The 10056-nt window shown below is 37.7% G+C and overlaps 1 protein-coding gene across 1 annotated transcript; it reads right to left on the bottom strand.

Moving 5' to 3' along the window:
• Nucleotides 1-3067: 3067 nt before the first annotated feature.
• Nucleotides 3068-5188, bottom strand: ppp1r3c2b (protein phosphatase 1 regulatory subunit 3C2, duplicate b). Its single transcript, XM_051654265.1, has 3 exons — nt 5057-5188; nt 4852-4931; nt 3068-4748 (listed from the first exon to the last, which is right to left on the bottom strand). Exons 2-3 carry the CDS (start codon nt 4863-4865, stop codon nt 3995-3997), a joined length of 768 nt encoding a protein of 255 aa, XP_051510225.1. The 5' UTR covers nt 4866-4931; nt 5057-5188; the 3' UTR covers nt 3068-3994.
• Between the last annotated feature and the right edge of the window lie 4868 nt (nt 5189-10056).

Genomic DNA, 10056 nt, shown 5'->3' with positions numbered 1-10056 from the left:
GACTGGATCATTATTGCAGTGATTAATATGCAGCTGGTAACAATTCTTTTAACCCTAACTGATGCAGTGTGTAGATTCTCATTTCTTAAACAACCATGTCAGAAGACGTATCCCGTGGTCGTGGAAAAGATGTTACCGTGTTTAAGAAGGGGCAAATTATTGGCCTGCATCAAGCAAAGAAAACAACTAAGGAGATTTCTGAAATCACTGGAATTGGGTTAAGAACTGTCCAATACATTATTAAAACCTGGAAGGATAGTGGTGAACCGGCAGCTTCACAGAAGAAATGTGGTCAGAAAAAAATCTTGAATGATCGTGATCAGAGATCACTAAAACATTTGAAGTCACATTGTAAAAAATCGACAGTAGAACTCATGGCTATTTTTACTATTGAATGTAAGACCATTTCCAAACTCACAATGCGACAAGAACTTACAGGATTGGGACTAAACAGCTGTGTGGCCACAAGAAAGCCACTTGTTAGTGAGGCTAATCGGAAAAAAATACTTCAAGTGGCTAGGGAGCATAAAGATTGGACTGTGAAGCAATGGAAAAAGGTCATGTGGTCTGATGAGTTCAGATTTACCCTATTTCAAAGTGATGGGTGTGTCAGGGTAAGAAGGGAAGCGCATGAAGCGATGCACCCATCATGCACAGTGCCCACTGTACAAGCCTCTAGAGGCAGTGTTATGATCTGGGGATGCTTCAGTTGATCAGGTCTAGGCTCAGCAACGTTATGTGGCAATAAAATGAAGTCAGTTAACCACCTGAATGTACTGAATGACCAGGTTATCCCATAAATTGATTTTTTCTTCCCTGATGGCACGGGCATATTCCAGGATGACAATGCCAAGATTCATCGGGCTCAAATTGTGAAAGAGTGGTTCAGGGAGCATGAGGAATCATTTTCACACATGAATTGGTCACCACAGAGTCCTGACCTTAACCCCATTGAAAGTATTTGGGATGTGCTGGAGAAGACTTTACGGAGTGGTTCGACTCTCCAGTCATCAATACAAGATCTCGGCCAAAAATTAATGCAACTCTGGATGGAAATAAATGTTGTGAAGTTGCATAAGGTTGTCGAAACAATGCCACGACGAATACATGCCATAATCAAAGCTTAAGGCGGTCCAATGAAATATTAGAGTATGCAATTTTTTTTTTTTTTGGCCAGGCAGTGTATTAAATGCGGTACTACATTGATATCATGGACCAACACTGTTATCCCTGATGTTGTTTTACCCCAAATAATTTAAGTACAATAAACATAAATCCTAACATAAGTGTTTTGAGTTAGGTGGATGATTTTCATGATTTCTCTCATTCTACAGGAACTTTTTTAGTTCAATTTATCTGAGCTTGTTTTAGTCCGTTGCCAATGGCAAGATTTTTTATATCATATGAAAGTGCTTTTTTGAGTTGACACAACTTAAAACTTTACAGTTCATGTTATGCTGTCATTGTATCAATTTGTATACTTAAGTTGAATTAACAAGCATATTTGCCACCTCAACTCAAAATATATTTTTTGAATCAACTACATTCGGTGCCAGGTAACTTCACATCATTTGTCGGAAGATCTTCTATACTAAGAAATTAAATTACTTTGAATCTAAACACGTTAGACTAACAATATCACCCTAAATGTAGCCCCAACTAGCTTAACAAAGTTGTCTGAACAAACTATTTAATATTGAACAATGTTGCTGATTTGCCAGATCCCAGCATGCATTGTGGCATGAATACATTTTTTTGTTTAGTGTTATAGGCATATTTTTTGCTGTTTGCAAACTTTATCTTTGCTGTTGTTGTTGTTTTCATTATAACTGTTAGTTAATGGTTGTGTGGTGATGTTCAGAACTCATCTTTTTACCTAATGATGTTTTTTGATTGTCACCATTTTTGAGGTTTGTGTGTCAAGTGTTGAGGTCTGGGCTTCCATAACTTGATATCTCACACTGCGTACTTTACATAAAGCATACAGATAAAGAACAGTAGGATTAAAAACAAGTTTAATTAATTAAATATATTTAGTTATTTGATTTAAACAGAGCAGCATTTCTCAAAAGCATTGTAAATCTAAGTAGATCGTAGAAACCATTGGCACCAATGGTTTCTACGATGCTTGCGATGCTTTTGGGAAATGCAGCCCAGGTCAAGTTTACATTACTTAAATCAAACAGTTTTTTCAGTTGTTTGATCTGTTGTCTCAACAAGACTTCTTAAGTTGATTTTTTTTATATATTTATATATCTATATGTAACTTGAGTCAAAGCAGAAGCATAACACAACTAAGTTGAGTCAACACAAATTCTTTACCTCAGAAAAATTAACTTTTTTCCGTACAATTTTGATGTTAAATTAACTTCCTTTCATTCACATCTCTATCATTGCTTAATAGAAAATGAATAGTAAAATTCCACTGCAGCTTCTCAATATCACTGCCAGCAGGGATTATTGCTAACTTCTGTATGGTATTTCAACATGGCATTAAGATATACTACAGGGTCAATCTGTGTCAACGTAACCGAAGTCCCTGGTTAAATTTTGCTCTTGATATACACTCACTGAGCACTTTATTAGAATACTATGGTCCTAATAAAGTAACTGATGTGGTCTTCTGCTGTTGTAGCCCATCCGCCTCAAGGTTTGACATGTTGTGCATTCTGAGATGCTATTCTGCTCACTACAATTGTACAGAGGGGTTATCAGAGTTACCGTAGCATTTCTGTCAACTTGAACCAGTCTGGCCATTCTCTGTTGACCTCTCTCATCAACAAAGCATTTCCATCCACAGAACTGGCACTCACTGGATGTTTTTGGCACCATTCGGAGTAAATTCTAGAGACTGTTGTGTGTGAAAATCCCAGGAGATCAGCAGTTACAGAAATAGTCAAACAAGCCCGTCTGGCACCAACAATCACGCCACAGTCCAAATCACTGAAATCAAATTTTTTCCCCATTCTGATGGTTGATGTGAACATTAACAGCAAAACTTAAGGCCAAAAAATAACTTTAGAAAGGTGGCAGTAAAAATATTTTATTTTTACACAGAGATGGGTAGATCTATTCCTAAAATCAGTTGACTTCAGCACCCCAATGGCAAGAGTCCAAAACTTGGAAAAAAAAAAACAAAAAACACCACTTGTGTTTTTCCAAAGTTGAAGAGCCTATAACTCCAGAAGGATTAAATATATCTTAAAATCATTTTAGATTCTGGTTCAGAACAAACTCTTCTATTGGCATATTATTAAAGGCATCTATGGTTAAATTTCAGTGTGGCTCCATGCAAAAATGGTAAAATGTTACACATTTTCAATGGTTGAAAAACCAAATGTGGGTCACATAGCATGAAGCTATATAGAATTTTTTCTCCTCTGTTTTTTGGACAAGAAACATTTGCCTCATACTTGGTGACCCACATTTGGCTTTCATCATATTTATGCTTCTCTTTCTTCAGAAAAAGCATTGATAAAATCAAAAATTTCTGCCAGAAAGTTTCTAAAATTTGGAACAACCCAATAATAATAACAGTAAAGAAATTGATGTTCAAATTCATAGCCTGCCAATAGTGTATGTAACGTCTCCTGTGTAGTTTAATTCAGTTAGTCATCTACTGACCTGAAAAAATCATTACATAGGAAGTGAGGCAAATAGGCCTATTACTTAAACACTTTACATTTATTTGATAAAATAAAATGACAAAAATAAATTTGATAAAATGTGAAATAAAACTCACTAAATTACATTATCCCGTTTATTTAAGATTTTTAGTGCTAAATACAAGCAAATGTCAAGTTCCTAAAATCATTTCTTAAACACTGGGGGAAAATACTCAGAATCCTCTTAGTGATCAGGACACTTCAAATCAGTTCTTTGTGCTAATCAAGTCAGCATGTTTGTAACAAAGTGCAAAGTTAGTCACCCTGATGGGTTTATACACAGAAAAAAAGTGCATAGCTGTATTGAAGACAGCAGGTAGTTTCAATACTTAAGCGTCACAAACATATATACAGTAGTTTTTGGCATAATTATTGTCCCACACAGCATCACTAAATCCACCGGGTAAGTATGACACGCAAAATTCAACCCATCCTCGGGGGGTTATTTGTTTAGGAACGGTGATGTTAAACTCGAACACATCTGTTCCAGGCTCACCATAACACTGATCCAGGAAAGTACACGGCACGTCCAGGTAACTGCGCCAAGTGTCGAAAGTAATACGAATATGAACCGCTTTCTCGAAGCAGACATTTCTGACGCGCACGGTGCCCATGACGGAGTGGTTGGTGACCTTACAGCTCTCCAAAAGCACCATGTTTTCTTGCATGCGACTTCTGAACGACTGGAAATCGATGCAAGGCTGGTCAAACCCCAGACGCAACCTCGGCGTCACTTTAACACAGTTCAGCTTCTTCAGCCGTGGCATTTTCAGGGGTTCGCATGGGATTGTCTCTTCTTTCTCGGAGAACAGACGGACCGTGATGAGAGAAAGCCCTTTGGAGTCGGCAAACGCGACGCGCTTCCTCCTGCGGCTGGTCTTGGTTGTTGTTATAAGGGCTGTTGATGGAGAGTGGCTGTACTCTAATGCTGGGTGACGGGCGATACAGGGCCGCAGAGGTTTGGGAGAGGACACCCGTAGCAGGTGGTTGAAGTTCGGTGAGTTTCTGCACCTGAAGCCGATGGTCAAATCCATAGACAACACAGTGACGGGCATAGCAGGGCTGCCCAATCTCGACATCACACTTTGGGGGGGATAAGACAAATGCTGATTTACATGCTTCTAACTTCACATCTCACTATAGTCATTTTACTTAACTCAGACCAGCATAATAGCGTTAAACTTACTTTGCACATGTCATGTTCACAACAGTCGGAAGAGGTTTATTATTGGAAGTTCTTTTTTTCTAAAGTCCTCACGTTTTACGCTGTAAAAAATCGTAAAAAAATAAATAACGATTTTATAAATAATAATAGCCTAATAATAAGTAAAAATAAGTAATGTAAATAAAACCTTTTCTTTATGCTCTATAATTAAAAATAAAAATCTTACTGTGCTTTTATTGTGACCACTGAATAATCCGATGAAAATCTCCAAATATCTTGTGTTCACGTAACCTTTTGATTTATTTTTCATTTTAAATGAGAAGAGTGAAGACGTTCGTTATGACTTTGTCCGCGCGCGTCACTCCATCTTTTATAGTAACTTGATCCCTCCTCCAAACTCCAGCCAATCAGCTTGACAAAGACCAGACACGACTTATCAGCTAATAATGACCTGATCTGTCTGAAGAAGAGTATGAGAGGACAAAGGTATTTGGGTAACATTCACTTTTTTGCTTTCAAATCATCTAGATTTGAGGTGACTTTTAGTCAACACACACATATATACTTTATACATACACTCACTGAGCACTTTATTAGGAACACTTGAAAACCTACTTATTCATGTGATTATCTAATCAGCCAATCGTGTGGCATTCAGTATCATTCAGATACGAGTCAGGAGCTTCAGTTAATGTTCACATCCACCATCAGAATGGGGAAAAAATGTGATCTCAGTGATCTGAACCGTGGCATGTTTGTTGATGCCAGATGGGCTGGTTTGAGTATTTCTGTAACTGCTGATCTCCTGAAATCTTCACACACAACAGTTTCTGGAGTTTACTCTGAATGGTGGCAAAAACAACAAACATCCAGTGAGCGGCAGTTCTGTGGAAGGAAACGCCTTGTTGATGAGAGAGGTCAACAGAGAATGACCAGACTGGTTCGAGCTGACAGAAAGGCTACGGTAACTCAGATAACCGCTCTGTACAATTGTGGTGAGAAGAATATCATCTCGGAATACACAACATATTGAACCTTGAGGCGGATGAGCTACAACAGCAGAAGACCACATCGGGAACTTTATTAGGACCATAGTGTTCCTTATAAAGTGCTCAGTGAATGTATATATAAAGGTATATCCTGTAGTTAAAAATGCATAGAGAAAGAAGACTCAATTACAACCCTCTTATACAATTGTGATGAGGAGGAGGACGTGGCCAGGCCGAGAGGATGCACGCCCAGCGCTGAGTTGCCCAGTCAGCGGGAGAGAGGTAAAGGGGGAGCAGGGGATGCCAGAGAGAGAGGGACGCACGCGGCCGCTGTGTGTGTGTGTTTGTCAATCTGTTGTTATGTTTTCAGTTCAGCATTTGTGTTAATTAAAGTCTTGTTAATTCGGTTCCCGCTTTCTCCTTTCCCGAACATCGTTACACTGGTGCTGAAACCCGGGAAAGGAAGATGCGGGAACCGGAGTCACAATCAACAAGACTTTAATTAACACAAATGCTGAATTGAAAACAAAACAATAGATTGAAACACACACACACAGCGGCCGCGTGCATCTTTCTCACTGGTGTCCCGGGCTCCTCTATCTCTCTCCCGCTGATTGGGCAACTCAGCAACGGGTGTGCATCCTCTCGGCCCGGCCACGCCCTCCTTCTCATCACAACAATATTGAAATAACCAATAATACAGTCAAGACTAATCACCTTTTTGCTTTTTTTCAGTAGCCTACTACCTAGTCCTGCCAACTAAGACAATTACTTTTTAAAAGTATATTTCATGTAGTTTCTCAGTTAATATAAGGTCATAAAGGCATGTATAATAATTATAGAGAAATTAGAATATGTTGTTTAAACTGTAGGATACACCATTTCATATCATCTACCCATTAATAGCCTAAATAAATCATCCGAATGTTAAAGGCCGAGTAAGTTTGCTCTTGACAGGAATTTCTTTAGGTGAAACTTTTTTAGTTTCCTTTGCTCCAATATATAATGAATGTACACTGTAGAAAAAACAAACAAACAAATGATGTAAAATTTATGCTAAAATACTGTCAGCTGTGGCTGCCAGAATTTTTATGTTAAAAATACGGTGACCATGTTTTAGGCTTTACAGGATGTATTTTTTTTTTGACAATAGTTTACCATAAAAACTACATGTATTCTCTTGTTAAACCTAATACCAAGTAATATTTTCAGCCACTCCACATAATGAGATTGACTTTCTATCCCTGTTTGGTGAAGAAGGCGGTGATGAGGTTTCTATTTGATGTGATTTTTTTAACAGAGATGTTAACATAATTTTGCCTTAGAACAGTGAGTAAAAGCATGAAAACTCCTGAAGGCCAGTTACCCATCAAAGAAATCAGTGAGCGTGGTTTTTAGCCTCATTAGGCTTCATACATTCTTCATGCTTGAGTTTCCTTCATTCACAAACAGTGCGAGAGTGAGGGAGAATAATACCATTACTGCCACAGAGAAAGGAAGAAAATCACAATTACTGCCATGTTAGACCTGCAGTTCAGCACGTAGCACGGATGAACGTGGTTTGAGCTCTTGCCAATCGATGCCTCAAACACAGAAGTGGCAAACTGACTTGGTTATTCTAAGTTTAACTCACTGTAGTTAAAAGCAAAACTAATCAATCTGACACATCTTAAATAAAATAAGAAAACATATTTCCTCAGTTATCTGTCAATCCATCCATCCATCCACATTTTGATTTTTTTTTTTTTTTTGGAACAATTACAGATGTCTTCTTTGTCTCCAAATAAGTGGTCAGGTTAAGGTGTGACTACTTCCTTTCCCTCAAACGAGGCATTTCACTCTTTGTTCCAGTATTTGTACACTACATTAGGCAATAGCTGGATTGTGACCTAGTTTTAAGACATCAGATGAGCAGTTCTCTTTGATTCATGCCAGAGATTATGATATGCAGTGTGGACTTCCTATGGCACTAAGGGATTCAAAGAAAGCCACTGTAAAATCGGAAGCTGTGACAGGAAGTTGAGGCTATGACAGGATGCTAAAAAAAAATCATTTTCAGTGGAACTGATGGTAAAGATTGAACTAGTGACATCAGTTAATTCTTAGTAAGAGTGCAATGTGTTTGTAGATAGAAAATGGTTGTTTGAAAAAGTAGCCAACAATAATAAGCCAATTTGAGCAACTCTAAGTGATTCCAGAGACAGAGCAATTTTTACATTTTGATGAAAGGTTATGAAAACAAAATTTTCTTTGAAATAATGTGCACCAATTAATTGCTTACAATACGGCCAGGAATGTGTATTAAGAAAGCAAATGGGGTCACTTTTGATTTCATGCCGACTTTAACCTTCCTGTTCTGTTCGGTCATTTTTGACCAATATACATTTTTTGACTTTTCTTCCACTAGCTATCTGAACACACACAAATAATTCAGACTTCATTCAATAAGTCTCAGTGGAGATGCAGAAAATGCAGGAAAAAAACACAGAAATTAAGGGGTGAGACTTTCACAATGCAGAGTGCAAAATATACACATCAACTACAAACACACAAAAATTATCTGGTGACATTATAACACAGAGCAATTTTTGTACATTTTGTAAAACAAATAAAAAAATAAAATAAATCTATAAATCGGTCACAATTAGGGTTGCCACCCGTCCCGTAAAATACGGGATCATCCCGTATTTAAAGATAAAATGATGCGTCCCGAATCTAATCAATTCGGGACACGATTTTTCCCGTATTTAAGCTGGTCAGATGGCGTCACGGTGAAATCGTTCCAGATCGCTAATTTAAGTTGGAAAATTTGCCTATGGTGGATAAGGGACCATCTGAAAAGTCCACACATTGTGCTAAAACATGCTAATACTGTGGAGGGTGTGGTAAGGGACCATTTGAAAAGTCCACAAATGGTGCTAAAACTGTGGATTTTTTTTTTCTATATAAATGATTTTTTTCAAGCACAAAGAATAAATGTCGACAAAACGGGTTCATCCAGGCCTGTGATATTCTCCACCAGGAGGAAATTCATTTTAAACTTGAATCACTAAAATCTGGATTAACATAATTCTGATACCAGGTTATGTTATAATTTAATTTTCTTTGCATCTAGAAAACGGTAAATACGAAACAAGTTTCCAGGAGCACATCACAGCATTGAACTAAGTAACTGCACTGATATAAAGTGATTAATCAAGCTCTTTAGGGTTCTATATGTAACCTTGTGTATACTATGGGCTGATTACACTCTGTTATTGTAATTTATGATTTTGTTATTATAATTTTTTATTCCTTTTGTAGACTAATTAAACAAAACCAAAAAAAAATCGCATGACATGTTCTTGGAAAATTTCTCTACATGAACTCGCTAATAACTCTACATGTCGGTGTGTTCTTGTTGAGTGATTTTGACTGACTGAAAAACATAAACAGAATTAGCTGTTGGCATCAAGGTAGGTGGAGCTCCAGGACACACACCTACAGATGACATGGACCAATGGCAGTAAGATGTTTAGCAGTCGCTAAGAAGTTTTCCTAAAAGTTTGCCCAGGTGAGCTGTTACGAACCACCGAAACAAACACAAAAACACCTTCTTTTGAGGCAGATTTAGTTCTAAATGATGTCATACCCGTTTGTTCTTTCTTATGAAGTATATTTGGGCCTTTAGAAGAAGATAGAGCTCTGTCATGTCCTTTTAATGGAAGTACATGGGTGCCAGAATTTTGACGGTCCCAAAGTCATATTTAGGCAGCATAAAAGTAATCCACACGACTCCAGTCGATCAATGAATGTCTTCTGAAGCGAATCGATATGTTTGTGTAAAAAATAAATAAATAATTAAAATGTTATTAACTTTTAAAAAGCACTTCCTGCCAGCAGCTGATGTGAAGCGTGATGTAAGCACATCAGCGAGTTCACATGAGAATTCGGAAGCGACGATTATTTACAACAGAAGAATGAATAGGCTCATTTGAGATGCCTAATGCCTCGCCTTGAAAGTAGACGAAAGTATACGGCTGCAGTCAGGGGAGGAGTGAAATACGTACTGTCAAGTCGGACAATTCTCACTTCTCATACTGGATCAGACACCTTCGAGATCAAAGACAGATATCACGGGATTCACGTTCATGCGCTGTTGCTGATAAAGTGGATATAATTTAAAATCTGTTGCTTTAAAATGAAAATAAATATGATGACAATGACATCCAAAAAGACACGTATTTTAGATATTTCA

This window comes from Myxocyprinus asiaticus, chromosome 24 (genome assembly GCF_019703515.2).
Source record: "Myxocyprinus asiaticus isolate MX2 ecotype Aquarium Trade chromosome 24, UBuf_Myxa_2, whole genome shotgun sequence".
Lineage (NCBI taxonomy): Eukaryota > Metazoa > Chordata > Actinopteri > Cypriniformes > Catostomidae > Myxocyprinus > Myxocyprinus asiaticus.
The sequence above is the reverse complement of the archived record's forward strand: the minus strand, read 5'-3'. Positions and strand labels throughout refer to the sequence as shown.